This window comes from Bos grunniens, chromosome 19, assembly GCF_055505025.1.
Source record: "Bos grunniens cultivar Pamir isolate PY7600 chromosome 19, Bosgru_T2T1.0, whole genome shotgun sequence".
NCBI classification, from domain to species: Eukaryota; Metazoa; Chordata; class Mammalia; order Artiodactyla; family Bovidae; genus Bos; species Bos grunniens.
The window spans coordinates 7,875,955-7,897,298 of NC_141183.1; the positions used below are offsets into that span (position 1 = coordinate 7,875,955).

At 56.4% G+C, this 21,344-nt stretch overlaps 2 protein-coding genes across 3 annotated transcripts in view; both read right to left on the bottom strand.

The window, feature by feature from the left end:
• Positions 1-763: 763 nt before the first annotated feature.
• FOXJ1 (forkhead box J1) lies at positions 764-5,608 on the bottom strand. Its single transcript, XM_086356252.1, has 3 exons — positions 5,412-5,608; positions 4,221-4,886; positions 764-2,537 (listed from the first exon to the last, which is right to left on the bottom strand). The coding sequence occupies exons 2-3, from the start codon at positions 4,716-4,718 to the stop codon at positions 1,770-1,772; spliced, it is 1,266 nt and encodes a 421-aa protein (XP_086212378.1). The 5' UTR covers positions 4,719-4,886; positions 5,412-5,608; the 3' UTR covers positions 764-1,769.
• Positions 5,609-6,734: 1,126 nt separating this feature from the next.
• The window catches only part of RNF157 (ring finger protein 157), a 74,897-nt gene continuing 60,287 nt past the window's right edge, over positions 6,735-21,344 (bottom strand). Inside the window, exons 14-20 of one of the 2 annotated variants that reach the window (XM_086356251.1) lie at positions 20,190-20,301; positions 19,402-19,589; positions 19,030-19,095; positions 18,154-18,202; positions 15,761-15,871; positions 11,738-11,778; positions 6,735-9,723 (exon numbers count right to left, since the gene is read on the bottom strand). In XM_086356251.1, the coding sequence (XP_086212377.1) occupies positions 11,738-11,778; positions 15,761-15,871; positions 18,154-18,202; positions 19,030-19,095; positions 19,402-19,589; positions 20,190-20,301 (567 nt within the window). In that variant the 3' untranslated portion in view covers positions 6,735-9,723. The remainder of the gene's footprint in view (positions 9,724-11,737; positions 11,779-15,760; positions 15,872-18,153; positions 18,203-19,029; positions 19,096-19,401; positions 19,590-20,189; positions 20,302-21,344) is intronic. The other variant, XM_086356250.1, reaches the window with a different exon arrangement.

Here is a 21,344-nt window from a genome sequence, read left to right on the forward strand (position 1 = left end):
TAGGTGGGGGCCGAGGGTGGGGAGTGATGGGTTCCAGGCAAAGCTGGGGCGAGAGGGTTGAAAGGTGCCTGCTGAGTGTCACCCATTTCCTGTGCCTCAGTTTCCCCATCAGAACTCTGGTAGGTTGGTTCCCCACAGGCTGGAACCTGACGGTGGGAGAGTAGGGTCTAGGCACCCTGTCTTTCATCTTCCCTGGTGGCCTTCCTCACCCTCAGTCTGCATTGGAGGGAAGGTGCCAGGTGGGGTGATTGCACCCGAGGGTGGGAAGTAGGGGCCCTGGGGCTGGGGCCCTCTGACCTCACACCCTGTCCCTCCAGAAAGGGACCGAGGAAGGGAGGAGCTGGAGACAGGCCCAGGCGAGGACTGAAGGCAAGCCTGGGCAGGCCCCCGTGGTGGGGGAGTTGGGGGTGGTGGGGGAGTTGGGGGACGTGAACCGAGCCCTGGGCAAGCCCGGCCTTTGTGAGTCCCCAGGGCCAGGGAGGGAGCTGCGCCTCCTTTGCTGCTGCCCGCTGGGGACTACAGGTACTGTCTCCACACTGCACAGGTACAGGCGCTGGGGCCTGGCTGCAGGGGACCCCTCCCCAGGGCTGCCTCTCAGTCCTTGTCTCTGGGGACACAGAGGTCATGGGGAGGGCATCAGCTGGCACTCTGCAGGCCTTTGGTGCCCCCACCCCGTCTTCCTCCCAGCCCTTCCCCCTTGGCAGTGAAGCCCCCAAAAAAACTGGCCCCCACTTTCCCCCAAACAAATTTGCAAGCAGGTCCATTTTAAATTTTTTAAAAGCTTTATTTTTAAAAATGTTTTACTGTAAATAACTTTTCATGAAAAAGTTAAGTTGCCTCACGGGGCAGGAGGGTGGATGTGGGACACAGCCCAAGGGGCTCAGGGTGGAGCAAGGCACTCCCCTGCACAAGCACAGGCAGGGGGCTCGGGGTGATCCCCCGTTTCCTGGTCCCAGTGGTTCTAGCAAGCACCGCATCCCTCCCGGTTAAGTCTCAGCTATAGCTACACTCACTAAATTAGTCTTTCTGTCCCCCCTTCCCTCTGCAGCTTGGCTGCTCCTGTCCCCAACCCTGCATAAAACCAACTCCCCGCTGCTCTCAGCCTCAAGTTGGGCTCAAAGATTAGGGATTTATACCTCTAGAGATGGGGCCAGAAGGCCCCAGAGGCCTTAGAAAATCTCCTGGCTCCACCCGGCACCCCGACCTCAGTTCAGTCTCCTCTCTCTGGCCCCCTTCCCCAGCTCCGCCCCACGTACTGCCGGCCTGGCCCCAGGGAAGCTCGGCCGGGAGAGGCCCCTATGGGGTTAATTTGCAGTCACCTAATTAGCACTTGTTGTACCTGGGAACTTTCTCCGGATGGAGACCTGGGGAGGAGAGCCGGAGAGGGAGAAGTCTAGAGGCTGAGACGCTCTGGGGCGGACCCTGTACTGTGGCTTCCAGCCTGAGCAGGGACCCTCCAAGCTGCAGCTCTCAAAGTGAAGGGGCCCGAGTGTGTCCCTGGGGCCGGGAAGAAGTGGATCAATGAAACACTGTGTATGGGGGCTGGGGAGGGGAGGCAGCAATCCTGGTCCTAGGTCCCAGTTCTCAGCCACCTGGGCTGGAATCTGAGGACGGCCCGGGCTGCGGGCCCTGTGTCCTTGTGGGGTCAGCCTTGGGAGACCTGGCCCAGCCCCTGCCTGGGCAGTAGGGTTTCCATAGGCCTGCACTGGGGGGCAGTCTGGGCCCAGACGTGGGCGCTGTCCGGAGGGAGCGGGGCGGGGCCTGGTTTCTTACAAGAAGGCACCCACGCTGGCCCAGTCGTGCAGGTCGGTGGCCAGGGTGGCATCTCCGGCCTCAAAGAGGGGCTCCGGGGGGAGGCAGCTACTGCTGCTCTCATCCCAAGGGTGCTGCAGGAAGGACGTGGCCAGGAAGGTCTCGTCGAAGTCCAGGCTGTCGGCAGCCTGCTCCACTGAAGCCCCCCAGGTGGCTGGGCAGTCGATGTGGTGGCCGTGGACGGTGAGGTCCACGTCCCCGTGCGAGGCGGGGCTCATTGGTGGGCTCAGCTCCAGGGCCTCCAGCGAACCCAGCTCCCCACCCAGAGTGCCAGCGTCGAAGATGGCCTCCCAGTCAAAGTTGCCCTTGAGGGGTTCCAGCTCGCCCTGCTCCTCCTGGGTGAGCAGCAGGGTGCTGGGGGGCCGAGGGACCTTGGCCACCCGCTTGGGCAGCGGCTGTTTGCGCTTATGCCCGAGCCTGCCCTCACCTGCACCCCAGCCCGCCTCCCCGGTGGCCTCCTCGAACTCCCGCAGCAGCTGTTGGGCCTCAGTGTTCACGGTCAGCGGCCCGGCCCACGGGGCAGCGCTGGGCTCTTGCACGGCCTGGCGGGCGAAGGCTGGGTGGATGTGGACCGGGGGCAGCCGCCGCTTCTTGAAGGCCCCGCTCAGCAGCCGCTCTGCGTACTGAGGGTCGATGCGCCAGAAGCCCCCCTTGCCAGGCTCGTCCTTCTCCCGAGGCACCTTGATGAAGCACTTGTTCAGCGACAAGTTGTGGCGGATGGAATTCTGGACACAGGGAGAGAGGAGAGGACAGTGGGTGAGTGGGCAGGGTTGGAGATGGGGGGCACCCAGTGCCAGTCCCCACAACCAGCTTCTCTCCGATGGGGGCCACTGGGAGGGATGGAGGGCAGCAGAGGCGCTGCTCAGACCAGGAGACTCTGGGATACCAGCCACGGGGCACCGGGAGTGCTGTCGGGGGTTTTTGTTCCCTGTTGCCAGGATATCTGCCTGCTCAGTCATCCGAGCCCTGAGCTGCAGGATGGCTCTCAGTGCCACCCTGTCCTGCCCTCCCTCCCCTCCCCTGCCGCTTGCAGCCTCTGGCCAAAGGCCTCGGCTCCCCCAGGGCCTGGACGGCCATCTCCTCTCTGCCTGGGCCTGGCTGGCCTTCTCTGTTTGTGAAGTGAGTGAGTGGGTGTGAGTGTGTGTAAGTGTGTGTGTGTGTGGGGGGTGTGGAATCTGATGATTTTCCTTGTTTGTAGAGCCGGCCGCTGGCCTGGGCCCTCACTCCCCCGCCACCCCAACACTCCCCTCCTCCCATTCCAGGCTCTGAGGCCGAGGTTGATTATTACCGGGCCAAGAGGGCCAAGGGCATAGCGCTCATTCCTGGGGCCTCTCAGGCTTGGGGTAGGGTGGCAGGGGGTCTCTGCTTTCTCACCAAGGTTACAAATGGTACTGCCCCCCAGGTCAGAGCCCAAGCAAATGTGGAACATCTTGGAACTGCGATCCTGTGGCCTGTGACACAGGGAGTGATCCGCGCATCCTGGGTCTCTGTCTCCAAGAGGCAGATGATCAAAGATGCTGATGGTCAAATATGCTCAGGGCAAGGTGTGCCCAGCCTCCCATCACTACCCTGCTTTGTTCATGCCTGCGTGCACAGTCCCAACCACGTTGGGGAACAGGGGTCTGGGGCTTGGACGGTGGGGCCGGCAGGTGGGTAGTGCCCCCTAGCAAGACTGGGATGTTTACATGGCGGCCTGGGCCCCTTGGCTGCTCTGTGCCAGGTTCTGGAGACTTGGAACATGAAGCCAGTGTGGGAGGCACAGCCCCTGTGGAAAGCACCTGGCTCAGGTAATTGTCCCCCCAGGGAGGTTCATGAGAAGGGTGGGGAGGGGAGTGGTGGCAGGAAACCAGGGAGGGTTTGGGGTGGGGGCTGGGACAACAGCTTTAGGAAGGACCCACAGCCCTTCCATGGGGACACAGCTGGCCTTCACACCCCAGAGCACAGCCCCTCTAGCCTCCCTGTCCTCCTCCAGCCAACTGAAACCAGGCAGGATGTAGAGCCTGTTTCCGATTCCAGTCCGGCCCTGACAAACTGGCCTGGAGCAGGGTCGTGTCTAGGAATTCTAGGACTTGGGACAAAAATGTGTCCCTCAGTCCATCAACCTCCCTCTAGGGGGCCAGCGTCCAAACATAGTTTAGCCCTGGTCTTTGGACTGGGCCTGCTGGATGGGTGACAAGTTCTTTCCACTTCAACCTCAAATTCAACACCCCTAAAGCCCTCTGAACATCCGCCCTCCTTCCTCTCTGAAGTCAGAGTGGGGGCAGTTCCAAGCACTGGGCTCCCTAGAGGTCCTTCCTCGACGGCCTTCCTCCCTCGGGCCCTGGCTTGATGGCGGCGCCTGCGGATCTGGATCCGCAATGCCAGTCCAGCCCGCGAGAGCGTGGGCCAGGCTGGAGGGCCTCCCCTACCTGCCAAGTGGGATCAGCGTGGCGGAAGTAGCAGAAGTTGTCCGTGATCCACTTGTAGATGGCCGACAGGGTGATCTTGGTGGCCTTGCTGGCCTGCATGGCCATGCAGATGAGCGTGGCGTATGAGTAGGGCGGCTTCACGTGCGGGTTGGTGGCATAGTCCACGTCGTCGGGAGGCGGGGCCTGCAGCCCCGGGGGCGCGCTCCGCGACGTGCACGACGACGTGGGCTTGCCGGGCGTGTGCGGCTGCCCCAGGCAGGCGGGGTCGGCCGCCAGGGGAGACCCCGGCGCGGCCGAGCCTGGCACCTGGTGGTAGCCGTGGGGGTCGGTGCCCCCCGAGGGCAGGGCTGGAGCCTTGGCGTTGAGAATAGAGAATTCCTGCAGCCACTGCAGGCTGGTCAGGCTGTCATCCAGAGCGTCGGGCTCCTCCAGGCCGCCCTCCGGCCCGGGCTCCTCCGCCGCCCCTGCCCCCGAGAGGCGTAGCCAGCTCTCCGCCATATCTGCGGGGACTCTCCGAGGGGGCGGTCAACATCCACGAGCCGAGCCGAGGGTGGCCGGCCGAGCTCTCTGGCCCGCTGACGCCCGCGGCTCGAGTTACACAGTCTCCCGGAAGAGCGCTTCCATCCCGCGATCCGGGGGTCGCTTCCTCCGAATTGAATGAGGTGCCTGCGGGGACCATAGCGGGAACTGAGCCCTCTTCCCCTATCCCCGACGAGAGAGTGTGCGCAAGGAGTTGGGGGGGGAAGGGGCTCCTCTAAAATTGTCCCCGCAGCTGGGGAGGATCTTGTACTGCCTTAGTCTGGGAAACAGAAGCTGTGCCCGGTGGTCCAGCCTCCGCAGGGTCTGCCTGGCTCTTCCTCTTTGATGTTTTAGAGGAGACTTAATTAGCCAAACGAGGGAAGAGTGTAAGGGACATCCGAAGCCATTCTCTTCTCCCCAAGAGTGGGAAATCAACCCCTCTCCCCTCCCTCCATAACAAATGGAAACGGGGCGAGGAAGCCCAGGAGGGCAGTATCTTTAAAAAGGGCTGTTAGGATGAGGGAGCAAGGGGAAGGAAGGAAGGAAACAGGATAGAGAGTTGTAGGGACGCGGGAAGTGAGTGTCCCCCAAACTTCTCTGATGTCGTCCCCCGGGCCCGCCACTTACAGACGCCCTCCCTTTCCGCGGCCGGCAGACCACCCCGTCCCTTACCTGGCTCAGAGCGCAGCACGGGCCAAAGGAATGTTCTGGAAGAAGTTCCTCCCACTCCCTGCGGCTCTCTGACACCCCACCCCCAGCTCGATGGCCCAGCCAGCAGTCCTTGTCGCCCCCACGCCCGACGGCGCCTCTCTCAACGCCAGAGGCCGGGGGACCGGCATTAAGTAGCAGCTCCGAAGGCTTCTCCTGCTGCTATGGCGACGCTCCGCCCCTATAAACAGCTTCCGCTTCTGCCATTGGTCAGTGTGTCTCCAAGGGGACCGCGGGTTCTTAACACTCTCTCTGGCGGTAACTCTCTTCGAACTCCCTCCTCCTGCCGCCTTCTCCCGCGCCACGCAGCCCCCTACCCGCCACCCGGTCCCGGCTCCAAACATTCCCGCGCAAGGGCCCCGCGCAGGGTTCTGAGAGGCGCGCGGTTCGGCGCTCCAGCCGGCGCCCCGGGAGTCCCGGGTGAGCCGTCCGCTGCGGGAACCTCACTCCCGCCCTACCCCCCTACCCTCCCACCTTCCCGTCTAGGCTGCTCTGAGGTGTAGACGGCTCCTGGGACGCAGCCTGGGCGCGCGGAGGCCAAGGCTGGGAGCGGCTTAGACTCGGGGACCGCGTGCTTGGGGTTTTCCTTTCCTCTCTGGGTTGTGAGTGGCACTTAGGCACGTTTCTACGGCCTATCCCAGTCTCCCGACCCTGATTGTCGAGTGGTGCCCGCAGGCAGGTCTGACTCTCCGATGCCACCTGCCGCTTAGGTCCGCAGACGCCCCCATGGCAGGTAGGGTAATCATTCTTCCTGGTAAGCGCTCCCTCCCAACCCCATCCTCAGCAAGGTTCCCAGAAGTGGACATCCCAGGAGCTTCTTCCAAGTGTCCCTCCCTCCCTTCCAGATAGTCGAGGAAGCTGAGTCACTGAGTGGTACCCAGAAAAGCCATGCCCTTGCCAAATTCTCCTACCAGGATCATTTGCTCCGTTAATTTCACTAGCCTTTAAGTGATGAGGACCAACAGCGGACTGTAGTCCGCTCTCCTCCCTTCTCCCAGCCTCCCTCCAGTCACCAGCTTTCCTGCTCTTCAATTATTGAGCAGCTGCAGTTGGAAGTTCTCCGGTTTAAGGGCGGGGGGAGGGGGTGGGGGTTGGGGGGAGGGCTCCTTATCACGCCTTTGCACAGGAGCTGTGACCAGGCCAGCAGTCAACTCCCATCCAGAAACATGTCTTTCCCTATCCCTTGTCCTAGTTCACTCCTTCATATCCAGCTTGTCTTGAGGAAAAATAATAAAGAGTGCTGGAGAAAGTGAGACAGAAACTTTCACAAATAAGCCAGCTGCGCAGTTAACGGTTCTCCTTCCCCTGTCAACAGTTTTATTCATTTTTAAGAATCATGCAGCAATCCATAAATATTGCATCCTTGACGTCCCCACTGTAGTGTGCCCACAAGTGTACTCCGGGGGGGTGAGGGGTACACAGATGGCACGACAGGACACGCAGACTCCCACATACTAGGTGTGCAGATCCTAAAGCAAAGTGAGAAACCAGCATGCCGAGATCAGGTGGACAGGACACAAACTCTTCCCAGGTGAGATGGCTTACAGTGTGTGGATCTGTGCCCAGGCGATGCCCCAGCGTGGGCATGACCCCTGGGGGGATGGGACTGGGTAGGAGAAGGAAAAAGGACTCCATGAGGAGGCCAGGGTCATGGCACCACTCAGAAGTGAGCTCACAGGTGAGTTCAGACCCGAGCATGGCAGGAAGGAACCGCAAACTCAGGGGAGTCTGTGGCTTCGTGGGAGAAGCCAGGCCCTGTCACAGGTTCTCTGGGTCACCTGCTTACAACATGATGGTCTCCAGATGATGGCTGGGGCATTTGCCCTGTTCCCTGACCAGGCTGAAGACCAGCCTGTCTGGATGAGCTATTTCTAGGAATCTTTTTATCCCCCCCTTTGGTCGGACCATGTGGCATGCAGGGTCTTAGTTCCCAGACCAAGGATCGAACCTGCACCCCCTGCAGTGGAAGTGCAGAGTCTTAACCACTAGAGCACCAGGGAAAGTTTTACTTGCCAAAGAGCTAAATGAGAGCAGAGAGGTGAGGGGCTTGGGGAGAGAGCAGGAACTGTCTGAGAACAGGCATGAAGAGCCATTTCTCACCCAGATCAGTCTTGGTTATGGAGCCAAGGCCTTGAGGAATCTCTCTGAGCTTCTTCCTTGGAGAAGGCAGACCCTCCAGAAGGGGTGAAGACAATGGCTTCCTCTTAGGGTTCCTGGCCATGTGGCTACTGTTTACCTGCCTCTCTTTCATCTCAAGTAACAGCACATTGTGAGTACTACCTGCCGGGAGAGCAGGTGGGTCTGAATGCCACCACCCCAGGCTCAGGGAGGTCCCATTCCCTAATGTTTCTGGGGCTCAAACTTCAGGGAAATCAGTAAGTGGGGTTATTGCTCATATCTTAAATAAGATAGGGGCCATACGAATGTTTTGAGGAAAGAAAGGACATGAAGTGGGGCCTGAAACAGCAGAGTCTGCTGCAGGATTTCAGAGAAGGTGAACGTGAGAAACTCAAGACAGAGGCAGAGATTCAGGCTTGGCTTGTGTAGTGTCTGTTGGGACTACAGGCCTCCCCATCCCCAAGAGCAGGATGTGACCCACAGCCACCAGTGTGCGGGTCACCACCCGCCTGGCAGCGCCAGGAAACTACACAGAAGCTTTGAAAGGTCCTCTGGGCACTGAGCTCGCCTCAAGGCCTTGGGGAGGACCTGAAAAGTTCTTCAAGGGCCACAATACCAACTATTAATTCAGGTCATCGCGGTGGACGCATCCTAGGGCTCTGTCAATCACACCTCTGCCTCACAAACTGTTGGATCCAGCTTTGCTTCCCAGTCTCAGGCTCCACTGAACAACGACCTCTTCCAAAACCCGGCAGACAGCACATCTATCTGAGAGCTGGAGGAATCCACTGCCGACACCAGTGGTGAGACAGGAACAGCCAACAGCTTACGGTCTGGTCTTGCTGTTTCAGCGTGTCAGTTGTATGTCCTACACAGGACTGGGGTGGGGTGGGCACATGATTTGAACAATACCTCTAAATCTCTCATGAGCCTATGGAAGGTAGTACCTCCCCCATCAGGCTCAGCAGACCTGGGGGGGAGGCAGGGGAGGACAATGGGTGGGGGGGAAGCCCCCTGGACTCCCCCTGGCCCCAGCTCAGCCCTTTCCCCAACTTCCTTTGGGGCTCCTGGGCACCAGTTGAGAATTACCGCTCCACCCCTCTCGCAATCTGTTTCTTCAACTATTTAAGAAAAGGGGGTGGAGATGGCTACAATGGGGATAAGAAGGCCACTTGACAGGGCGGTAGTGATGAAATGTGATACCACACGACAGCTCCTAACACATGCCTGGCACAGAGAAGGGGTCAAACTGTTTTTGCGGTGTCACCTTAGGATGGAGTCCCAGGCCTTCTTGAGTGCACCTGATCATAAATAACCCTCCGGAAGGGAGCCATGTAACTAAGGGATTCTCAGATTCAAGCACAATTTAGCCTCCTTCCTAAGCAGACAGACACATGAGGCACTGCCTCTGCCACCAGAAAGAAGAAAGAACTGTTTTCCCAACCAACCTTCCAGTGGTTGCCACTGTTTCCTGTCCTAGAGAAAGGAGCTCCTAACGCTTTCTGAGGGGGAACTCCACTTCTAGTGCAATATGGCTTTCCCTTTTCGCAGGAGTCATCCCCCAACCCCCTACCCCAAACTGGAGGTTTCAGATTGGTCATGATGTCCCAGAGACCAGAAAACGCCAGGTGTTTGTAAGGAAGTCACGCAAACTCCGAGTCCTCCTGGTCTACCCGCCTAAGGAGACAAAGATGCACGAGAGACAAGTGGTCCACGGGCCTCAGCTCCACCTGAAGGTCAAGATTTGGTGGAAACGTTTGCAAAAAGTCTCTGCAGAGGTCTCAGGAGCTGCAGTTCATCCCGTGGCTTTAGCCCTCAAGGACCAAGGAGGCTTCTGGTCCCTTCTGAGAGGGGAAGGATCATGACTGCGGAAGAAGGCTGGGAGAAGGAGCAGGAGCCCTCAAGCATCCAGCTTCCACGTGGGTCTAAAGAGTCTCCACGTGTCTTGCTGAGGATGCCCAGCAGGTCAGCGGTGCAGCGAGGCCAGGAAGGGATGCGAGGACAGGAGGGGGGCCCTGGCACACAGGCCGCGGTTCTCAGACGGCCAGAGGCCCCCACATGCAGGGCCTGTCCTCGGGGTCCTCCAGGCTTCCAGAGGACAAGCGCCGGCGCTGCGTGTTCCGACGACTCACCACGTTGTCATCGGCCTGCCAGGCACCTGAGAAGAGAAAAACAAGGTTACTCGAGCTGGACCTCCAAATCAGTCCAGATGGTGTCCCCAGCAGGGCAGCCTGGGAGTTCAGCACGAAAACTGGCAGGCTGCCCATGACTTGGAGCTCCCATGGTGTGCCAACCACAGCACATGAGGAATCAGGAGCAGTGGTGCCCACTGGGCCAGGGACAGTCACGGACACTGGGGCCTGCAATGGCGGGACACATGGATGGTCCCTGTTTTGTGGGACCTTGCCCTAGGACCCACATTTGTATCTCTATTTGGTCTTAAAGTTTGCTTCAGTGTTACCGCAGACAAGGAAAAGAAACTGGGTCTAGCTGAGATTTTCGTGAGGCAGGAGGAAGTGGACGGGAGGGAGAAGAATGTGTTAATTTGGGCCCAGAGTTGATGTTTGCTGTGGGGGCCAGGGTGGAGCAGGAAGTGCTTGGCTGCCCAGAGGGTGCCAGGGACTGAATGGCATGGGGGAGGACAGTGCAATAGCCATTCCTCTCTTTCTGCAAACAGCCCGCTGAGGTCTGCTATCAGCTGGTGCCATCAAGCCCAGGAGGTATCAGCCCCAGAGCCGTGGGGTCTCGCGAGTACCATCCTCTAAACTCATCATCCTGTCTCCAGTCCACGGCTCCTGCTTGAGAAGCTGCCCACGCTGGGAACGTCCACACCCCTGGACTGGGGCTTCTCTCTCCTTTGTGCTGTGTATCCAGTCACAACCTCTGGCTTGTTCACCCTCTGCTGCTATTTAGTCGCGAAATCATGTCCCAGTCGTTGCGACCCCAGACACTGTAGCCGCCAGGCTCCTCTGTCCATGGAATTTTCAGACAAGAATATCGGGGCAGGTTGCCATTTCCCTCTCCAAGGGATCTTTCCAACCCAGGGATCATCAAACCCAGGTCTCCCACTTGGCAGGAAGGATTCTTTACCGCTGAGCCACCAAGCAAGTGCTGTTCACTCTCTAGTCATGTCTAAATCTGTAAAACTGGGTACACCCCCAACTTGTAACATACTGACTGTGTGACCCTGGGCAGGTCATTGTACTTGGAGTTCCAGTTTTCCCGTCTATCAGATGGAAGTGAGTACTTAGCCCCCAGAGTTGCTGGGAGAGGTAACCGAGGTGACACGGCAGAGTGCTGAGCAGGGTGCCTGACTCTTAGAATGTGCTCGACAACCAGGCCCGCCCCCAGCCTTGTTCAGGTTCATCTCCCCCCAGCAGTCCTCCAGCCCACAGACTGGCTCCATCTATTCATTCCCTCCAGTGCAGCAAGAAACTCCTTTCAGTGGAGAGGAGGAAGCCCTAACCCCCTGGGGTTGGGGAAAGTCGTCCAACCTCTGGTCTGAGAACCTTTGAGCCATCTCTCCCAGCCTGTCCCACACGGCCCCCCAGCCAAAGAGGGTCCAGCATGTGCCGACTTGCTCCCCCAGGGCCTGTACCACTGCCCCCCTCCTCATGCCGTGAAAATCGCTGAATCCTTGAATTCCTCCATTGCACTGTGACCTTCTCCTGGGCGGAGCCAAGAGGCACACCCGGCCCAGCAGGGGGCTCATTCCGAGGACAGAGCCCGTGACCCTGGACTGGGGGCCTGAGGCTCAGTATATTCTCCTGTCGACGGAGGCCACTCATGAGGGTCTGGGGTCAGCCTTCGTTTAGGCCAGCCCAAGACACGAAACCCTTTAATGGCAGAAACACTAGGATTAAGTGGGTAGAAACTGAGTATTTCGCATAAATGTCCAGTTGCAATCATCCATCCTAAACCTCTTATACTACCCTGCAGAGGTGGACCCCGGGCCAGAGGAGTCCGTGGGACAGAGAACTGTTAGGTATCTCTCGCAGCCAGACAGAATGTGGGAGTCCCTATTCCCTGGGGGCACCACAGTCTGGTACCCCTCTAAGGATGGCCCTCTAAGTGTGATGGCATGACAAGTAAGCCAGATCGCCCTTCTAAGTTAAGAACCCCCAGAGAGAGTGAGTTGTTTGTTCAAGTATATAATTTGGTAGAACTCATACCTATTCCTCAATGTTTAGGGGGCAGGACTCCGGAACGGTGGCTGTTTGGTGGGAAAGACCAAAAGCAAATGGTAAACGAGAGAGAAGACACAGAGACACACACGCATGTACAAAGTCAAACGCCTCCACTACGCGGCTACCACCACCGGCTGCCAGGTCTGAATGCCTGAGTCCTTGCTACCAATGCCACCGGTCCAGTTCCTGAGCCAGGGCGCACACGTGGCTCCTTCTGAAACCACCTCAAGACTCAGACCTGAAGCCTCTGTGCTCCTGGGCTTCGTGACAGTACCCTTTCTTCTCAAAAGGGCCCCTGCTGGACCCATGGCCAAACCCTGCTGCTGCTCGGCTCCTCCTGTTCAGAGGGAGAGCCTGGGTGCAGCAGGTAAGCCATTCTGTCCAGCCCTCAGCCAGAAAAGGGAGCCTGGAGATTCAGGATCTTTCAGCAGGGGTAGAAAAAGGTGCTTCTCGCGCAATTCCATCCTGGGGACTCAGAAATGGGAGAGTGGAGAGACCTCTAGAGGCAGATTTGAGAAGCACATCCAGGGTGCTTTTGCACACCCCTTCCTGTCTCTGAAAGTGTTAGTCACTCAGTCATGCCCAACTCTTTTCGATCCCATGGACTGTAGCCCACCAGGCTCCTCTGTCCATGGCATTCTCCGGGCAAGGATACTGAAGTGGGTTGACATTCCCTTCTCCGGGGGATCTTCCCAACCCAGGGATCGAACTCCAGTCTCCTGCATTGTAGGCAGATTCCTTACCGTCTGAGCCATCTTCCTGTCTCTGCCCAGCCACTAATTAAATGCGAGGGCTGTAACAGCTCCGAACATCCTGTAGAGTCTCTCCAGGAAAAGAGGATGTTCATTTCAATTTTTCCTTAGTATCTGGGAAGTGTAACCCTTGCTAGTATTGTCTTAGTCTTGGGTTATTTCAGGTCTCCATAAGTACTTGTTTTCTTTTTTTCTGGTCATGCTGCATGGTTTGGGGGGTCTTCGTTCCCTAGTCAGGGATCGAACCTGGGCCATGGCAGTAAAAGTGCCAAGTCCTAACTACTGGACCGCCAGGGGATTCCCTCCATAAGTATTTTACATTTCCTTGGTGATGCCCACTCCTGTACAATGCAGTCATTTAAAAACATTTGTATTTCCACTAAGCCAAATTATCCTTGCTTTCCCCCATCACTCCCCAGAGCCTTTGCACAGAACTGTCACCAGTCCCCTGACTACTATCCTGCCACCTGTGTGATACGCCATCATGTTCCTTGCAATCACATCTGCCTAGCACGCATTCTTATCTGCTCACCACCTACCTCTCTCAACTCAGATTTCCTCCCTTTGGGAATCTTTCAGAACAACCTCAGAATATACCAATATTCTCACACTCTGCTTTAGTTTTAGGGTCCAAGAAGATCCAGAAGCTTCTTAGAGAAAGAGGGGCTGGACTGACACAGGTACTCTCTGAGCATCACTCCCACATGGGTGATGAGAGCGGGGAGGATAGGGACGTGAGTGGTCCTCGCCACCAGCTGGGGATCCTGGCAGAGCACGTGTGTGGCTGGGGGCAGTGGGCCATGGGATGTTCCCCGGGCTCTGCTGCTCGTGGGCCCTCCGTGAAGGGACTGACATCCTTGTAGAGAGGGAGACAGAGTGCCTGAGAAGCTGTCCTGGCGGCTAAGCCAGCCTGCAGTACCTCAGCCATAGGATGGAACTCCGAACTTCCAGCTGAGTGTGACGAAGCCTGTCTATTCCATGGGACCTACCAAAGTGGGTACTTCTGTCATTAACCCGACACATCCTTCCAGAGAGTTCCCCAGCACTTTGGTACCAGTGTGATGCTAACAGTGGAACTGTAGAAACACTTACTGAGAGAGCAGATGTACTTGCCCTCTCCCACGAGAGCCTTTGAGACCTCCGGGTGAGGCTGCGTAGGGACCCCCTCGAGCACATGCCTGGGACCAGAGCAGCCATCCCAGGCATGTGCTTTCACATCTGGCCTGAACGGTGAACTCGGTTTAATCTGAGAATGGCTGGCTCCTGAGATCACCATAAGGAATTCCAGGTCTCATCCCCATCCTGCAAGCCCAGAGTGGAATAAAGATCCACCAGCAGGCTGGCCACAGGGAGGTAGGGAGAGGAAGAAGCAGACAGAATGGGATCAGTTTCCACCAGCACGGTCGGCTGAAACAATCCCCACCCTCTGCGAAAAAATGAGGGTGGGAAGGGGGGTCCCCGGGGGGAAGCAAGAACCTAGATTTCTCTTAAAGCCCAGTGGGCACAGCTGCTACAGACACAGGGCAGAGTGAGGGGATGTCATCTTCCCCAGAGTGAAAGTGTTAAATCACTCAGTCATGTTTGACTGTTTGTGATCCCATGGACTCTCCAGGCTCTGTCCATGGGATTCTCCAGGCAATAATACTGGAGTGGGTAAGCCATGCCCTTCTCCAGGGGATCTTCCCAACCCAGGGATCGCACCTGGGTCTCCTGCATTGTGGGCAGATTCTTTACCATCTGAGCCACCAGGGAACCCCTGGTCATCTTCCCCAGCTACTGACCAAAACAAATTCTTCCTGTAACCCTTGCCCCGGACGCATCCACACTTTTGTGGAACACGGATTCATCTATTCTCACAATTTTTTTTTTTTTCTTGAAAAAATCCCAGCATGTGGAATATAGGCCCTTGCCAGTTAAGAATGGAAGCCCCAGTGAGAGCCCCTTGGGTGTGCGCACGCCCAGCAAGCTCGGGGCACGAGTGAACATGAACTTTCACAGAGTCTGGATAACATAAATGAGTTTCAAAATAAACAAACCGGACAGACAGACTTACAAATTTGGCAAAAAGACATGAGAAACACATGGACAGACAGAAGCCAGGTAAGGAGCGGGAAGGCAGGAATGAAGTGGACCCTGGGCCCCAGCTGCTCCCGGCACAGACTTGGCAGGGTCAGCGCTAAGTGGGGAGGCGTCTCTGGGAATTATGGCTTCCCCTGCCGCAAGCCTGCGCAGGGCCAGAGGGGTGAGGACCTGGGTCTTCTGCAGGCTGATGGAGAGTGGCAACCACAGGAGGCTGTCCCTCCAGCCCCTAGCCACGTCACCGAGCTAGTAAAGCACTGGACCCACGACAAAGACGTGGCTGTCCTGAAGCGAAGGAAGTCTTCGTTTCAGGGCACTTTAAAAGATTACAAAACCACGCAATGTGAAGGCAATCTCTGCCGTGAACCCAGGAGAGGCAATTTCAACCTAGTTCACTGGGCAAGATGTGGCTTTAGAGGCCTGCTGGTGGAGCCCTTGGTAAGCAAGGACCAGAGGGACCTCAGTGCCTGGAGTGTGACTGACAGGTGGGCTTCTCTGTGAGAATGTATCACAGATTCAGTTTAGCGTCGTGGGAACACGTCAGGGGCACCCTGATGGCCCTGGGAGAGGGCCAATTGAGTTAAGTCTCCGGGGAGAGGAGGCACCTTCCACCCCTGATCTCTCCTCTGGGATCCACATCCAGTGAGCATAAGGCAACTGGTGGTCACCCAGGCTCTGGGTCACAGAGCCACTCGCTCATCTATGAAACCAGAGCCACTCGCTCATCTATGAAACGCTGACTCTCAAATTCCTCTCTGATCCTAACGATCCACGCTCCTCTGGGGAGTTGTAAGTTCCCTTTTCAAGGGCTCAGGGCTCTCTGAGACTTTCTCACAGAGGTGATGTCTGCCTCCCACGCTGCTGATAGAAGCAAGACGTGGCCCCCTGCCACGGGATCTGTAAGATTGTGATGCATGCGCCCCGTCAGGACAAATCGGAAGAAATGGAAGGGATTTTTGCCCCTTTTCTTCGTGCCTTAACAGTCTCGCTCAGAGCAGGGGTCTCTCTTTGCTCAAGGACTCTCCTTTCAGCAACTGGCTTCCAGCATCTTAGCAAAGCCCGTGCCTTCTTGCAGGAACTCCAGGGCAGGAGGTGGGTGTCCCAGGGTGAGAGCAGGGGTGCGAGCAGGGGAGGGAGCATCTCCCACCAAGTTCATGTTCAGCAGACTGCCACTCACCGGGTAAGCAGACCTCAGAGCACAGCTTATTGTCCAGTGCTTTCACGCTGGCGATGTCAAAGTCATTGTTATTGTCACACTCCATACCTAGAAATGCGCATGTCCTCTGGCCTGTAACGGAGTTAAGGCAGTTAGAGAGGGGCTGGCTGTGTTTTTTCTCTGCTTTGCTGTCCTTAAAATAAAAATCTTAAAGATGGAGACAAAAAAAAAAACAAACCATATCATATGTTAAAAAAAAAGACAGTAATTAAGTGGGTAAAGAGTGGACAAAAAAGGAATTAAATTGTTTGTGTTCTCCTGTCCTGCTGTTTCTTTAACAGGCTCCTTTCCAGCCTTTGTTCCTGGGAAGTCAGACCCTGGGGAGGGCTGCAGGATGTGGGCCCAGGCCCAGAGCAGGACTAAGTCAGGCTGGGAAGAGCTGGGGGGAGCCACCGGGGAAGCGATTCTGCCTCTGGCCCGTGACTGTGGGTTTGTATAGGGTGTGTTTATGACCACAAGGCTCTGCGAAATGACTAATACATAAAACAGCAATTAAAGCTCTTCGGTTCCACAATTTTGCCTGTCAAATCAAAGAACTGCTTAGTTCACAAAATTACAATTTATTTTCTGATGAGGCTTAATTTGTTGTTCTGAGTATGTTTTAAGGCAGCAGTCCCCAACCTTTTCACCACCAGGGACTGGTTTCCCAGAAGACAGTTTTTCCACATACCAGAGGGTGGTGGGGGATGGTTTCAGGATGATTCCAGCTCATTACATTTATCGTGCACTTTATTTCTATTATGATTACATCAGCTGCACCTCAGATCATCAGGCATTAGACGCTGGAAGTTGGGGACCCCTGTTCTAAGGGACTGACTGGAAACCTACAGTCATGTAAGACAGGGACAGTTTTAGATGTTATTTTTTTTCAAGACTCTCCCCTCTTTTTTTTTCTTGGTGGAAGGGACAGGAAGAAACATACAGCTACCGTGCTGGGCTCTGGAATGTCAGGCAGAAACCACTTGCTGCCCTGCACTTTCCAGAAGCTAATATTAACTGCCAGGGCGACAATCACAATGGGGAACTCAACCCTCAAGACATCAACTGCAGCGCCCAAACCCCACTCGGCTGGCGCGCGGAGGCGCAGTCTGGTTCACCACACTGCTCCTCCCCGGCTCCCCGGCCAGGTGGGAGCGGTCCGGTGTGCCTGCGCCTCCCCGACGGCACCCCACCCCCGGCAACGGCCAGCACCAAAGCAGAAGTGACTAGCGTGACACCTGCGTCCAGGCTGGGATCCAGGTCTGCTTTGGAGGTCGCCCTTCTGAGGAGGCGCCTCAGAGCAGTGGAGGGAAGAGACACTGCTCCCTGGGGCACCAGGTCCTCCCCTCCCAGGTGGGAGTCCCAGCCCCGTCAGATCCTGCTTCCCTGCTCTGCCTGTAGGTCCCCTCTAGGCTTACTAGAAACAAAATTCTTCCCCCTGAAGATATGATTGACCTTATTTACTAAACAGAAAGAGTCGCAGATGTAGAAAGCAAACTTATGGTTGGGAGGGGGAAGAGGAGGAGGGCTAAATTGCGAGTTTGGGATTGACATATACACACTGCTATATGTAAAACAGCTAATAAGGGCCTGCTGTATAGGGCAGGGCACTCTACTCAATACTGGGTAATGATCTATGTGGGAAAAGAATCAAAAAAAGAGTGGTTGTACCTATATGTATGTATGTATATAATAAAATATTATACATAATACTTACAATATTATATATTGTATATATATATAATGGATTCATTTTGCCATATAGCAGAAACCAACACATTGTAAACTACTCCAACTGAGAAAAAAAAAAACACCAGGTATAATTGAGGCCTAATGACAGTAAAGAGAGTCTGCCCAATAGCCTACGAACACTGGCCTGCCCTGAGCTGCCGAAGTCTCTGCTGCAGCCTTCACTGTGCCCGCTGCTGCCAAGGCCCCGCTGCTACTGTAACAACAGCCCTTTCCTTCACTAAAGCAAAACCAGACCTACTGCCTGCAGTCCTTCCCACCAAGTGATGGAAACTGCCCTCTGCTGCTGCTACAGCTCAGCTCCAGGGCTGCCCGACCAGCTCCATGAGACTCGGCTGAGAAGCTGAAGCAGGAAGGAAGGTGAAGGGAGCTGCCCAAGAAGCTTCAGAATCTACTCCACATAGACAGAGAACCACCTGAATGATATCTTCTGCAGCCTTGGCTCGGGGGCCTGGAAAAAGCTGGGAAGGCCCCTGAGGTCCTCGGATACTCTGCTGGATTTCTGCTGTTTCATCAAGCAAATTTTTGCTGTTCCACCCAGTCACACCAGTGCCCCTTTCTGTACCGTTTAGCGAATACCCAGGAAAGAAATGTGGTAACAGGGAGCCAAAGACCAGGCCTTTTACCATCTTCCTGTGTGGGCGATGCGTCCTCTTCCTCTAGAACATCGTTCCCCTAGGACGGAAGGAAGGCGCTATGAGTCCAGAAAGCAGTGACACGAGTGTACCGAGTGGCTGAAAACAGCGCTAACCACCCTCCTGGTCTCTGTGCGTTTCCCATCCATGTGAGACGGCTCGGAGGCCCAGCAGAGGCAGATTTTGCCTGGCAAGACAGGATCAGCCTGTAGGGACCAGGTCTGAGGCACATTACAGACAGATCCTAGGACTCAAGAATAGCCTAGGTAATAGTTTAGCTCACACTGTCTCTCTAAGGTGGATGTCGAAGTTGTGAATTGAAAAAGCAAATTGTGAGATCAAAGCACTTTCAGAAATTCCTTAGGATCTCAAACCTTGTCCAGATATGTCTTTGAGAACTTGTGGCTCAAAAAAAAGTTCTGGTGGCCTCACTGTGAGCCAGGTGCTCCTATACGGCCCCACAGCTGGGTCTGAGCACTTCTCATGCTGTATTACAATCCTGACTCCTCCACCGGATGGAGCTCCTGGATGGGTGGAGTGGGTGACAGGTAGGCAAAAGCCACGTCACGTGGTCGGTGTCCCCCAAGTGCCAGGAAGCACCCGTGAGCCGGCTGTCCCAGGTGAATACTAAGTGAATGGAGGACAAACACCCTCTCGAGGGTCTGACCTGGAAGACTTCCCTCTAGAACTCTCTCCACGTCTGTTACACTGAGACTAGTGCCCTCGCTAATTGGGCAGTCCTTCGGCTCTGCACCTGCCTCTTAACAGGCTTCTTCCAGAACAGCTCCCATCCCATTCGCACCCTCTGCCGGCACCAAAGGCCCCTAGACTTCCCCGCACCACCACCGTCCTCCGCCTGGCTGTTACCTCTGCGTCCTGCTCCTCGGCTGCTAGGCCCATGAAGTTGCAGTCTGGAGATGCCGCGGGCGTCACCTGCAGAAGAGCGGCAAAAATCAAGGTGCAGACACCACCTTGTAAGCTGCCAGGCAAGCTTACCTCCCCAGCTCGCCTGGCAGCAAGCCCAAACCAATCCTCAGGACAGAAGTGGTGCCAAACCAAAGATCAGATATGAGGGTGTCTTCGACTTAAGGACGCGGTACCCTGTTTTCTGGGCTCCCTTCCCGAGCACTGGGGAGGCTTTCTGATCTCCCTGGCAGACCCTGGACTGAGCTGCTTGGGATGAGCCTGCAGAACCAGAGCTCTGCAGATGGCAAGGGCCATCCCACACCCCCCGCTTACCTCTTCTTCATCTGAGGGGGTCCTGCTGGCGGCCCGGGGGGAGGGGAGGGCCTCCCCCTCCTCTTCCGTGCCAGGGGCGATGTAGGAGCCGGACATGGAGGAGACGGTGTCGGTGCTGATCTGGGAGTGCTGGCTCTGGGAGGACACCATGGACATGACCGACTGGGCCAGGCTGCTGCTGGCAGGGTCTTTGGAGACAGGAGTTGGGGAGAGGGGGAGGAGATGGAGGTCAGACATAGCTGCCATGAGCCGACTGGGAGCAGGGTTCTCTCCCCGCACCCGGGGGCCGTGAGGACCATGGCAGCCTGGCCTTGCCCTCACCAAACAGGGTTTAGATTTAAGGTTTGCCAAGGTTTGGCTCCTTTACGCTTTAAGTTTAAATTTTTTCTTTTTGGCCACGCAGTGGGCCACGGAGGATCCTAGGTCCCCGACCAGGGATCAAATCTGAGCCCCCGGCATTGGAAGCTCGGAGTCTGAATCACTGGACCCCAGGGAAGTCCTTATCCTTTACATTTTAGAGCTCTGAACTCAACCTCAGGAGTGAGGGATTTGCTTTTCCCTGTTACGATGTTAAAAGAAACCTTACCACAGCAGGACTGGGAGCAAGATACCTGCCTCCCCCCTAGCTGGGTGGCAAGACCACCCTCTCATTTCAAGACACTGAGTCCCGCTTCCCTCTCAAGTTGGGCCCTACTTGGTGTGGCCGCTGAGGTATCACTTGGCTGCTTCCCCAGTCCATCCCGGAGGAAATACTAGAAGTGCCGTGGACTCCCGCCCTCCTCAGGTACCTTCTGGGGAGGAAATCGTGGAGGAGAGCGGGGTTCCCGTGCAGGACGACTGATCAATAGCTCCTGACGATGACAGGGTCAGGTTCTCACTTTCTGGGGTGACACCACATTCCTGGGGAGAGGCAGAGTTGGAGGGAAGGGGTCAGGGCAGGGGACCCGGGCGAGGATGGTGGGGGGTGACATGCGAGGCAGAGCCGGTTTCTCCTCTGTCATCACTCTCTGCAGCCCTGATCTGGGCTGGCTGGCTGTCTCCCCGGGGAGGTGGGATCGCCTCCTGCCCGAGGCCCAGCACCTGCTGGAGCCACACAAAGACAGCAGCTCAGATGACCCAGGTCAGCTAGCAGCTGTGACACGGGAACACCCCAGGCTTCCCCAGGATTACAAACAGCTTTCCTTCTAAAGGGGAAGAACACAAAACCAGTCGAGGCCCTGGAGCCCCCCTGGGCTTCTCCTCTGGGATGGGGGGGTTGGTTCCAGCTCGATGGATCTAACATAAACACCATCTCCCTCCCCAGCCCGCACCGGCCCCCCACCCCCACCCCGCCATCCGTCACCTGGGCTGGTAACCTCAGTCCACCCCGGGCAGATGCAAAGGTCTGTTGGTACTCTCTCCTCCAGGTATTCTTTTCTTAAACTGTAGTTCAGGCATCCCCCCTGCCTAGCTCTGTCTGTCTCCTGCCTGATCCTGTTTGCACACCTCTGCCGGAGGGAACTGGTGGGGCCAAGTTCCCGCTGTACCACTGGCCTTCTCAGGGCCCCCATTTCTGCTCCGTGCTCCACGTGTACCGTCCCTGCGACCAGGAATGTTTCTCTCGCCTTTCTCTTCAATGTCTGAGAAATTCTGCCCCTGCAGTGGAGGTGCAGAGTCCTAACCACCTGACAGCCCGGGAATTCTCCACGGACCACTTTTTTGTGCGTGTGGCCCATTTTAAAAGTCTTTATTGAATTTGTTACGATATTGTTTCTGTTTTATGTTTTGGGTTTTGGGCCACAAGGCAGGTGGAATCTTAGCTCCCTGACCAGAGATCGAACCTGCACCCCCTGCATTGGAAGGCAAAGTCATAACCACTGGACTGCCAGGGAGGTCCCACCATGGACCACTTTTTAAAGTGAGCATCCCCGCTCCTAGTCTCAACCCTCCCTTACCTGATCAGT

Coding starts and splice junctions, on each gene's coding strand:
- FOXJ1 (XM_086356252.1), bottom strand. CDS start 4,718: ATGGCGGAGAGCTGGCTACGCCTCTCGGGGGCAGGGGCGGCGGAGGAG. Junction 2,538..4,220: donor ACGCTGATCCCACTTGGCAG/GTAGGGGAGGCC, acceptor CCCTGTGTCCAG/AATTCCATCCGCCACAACTT.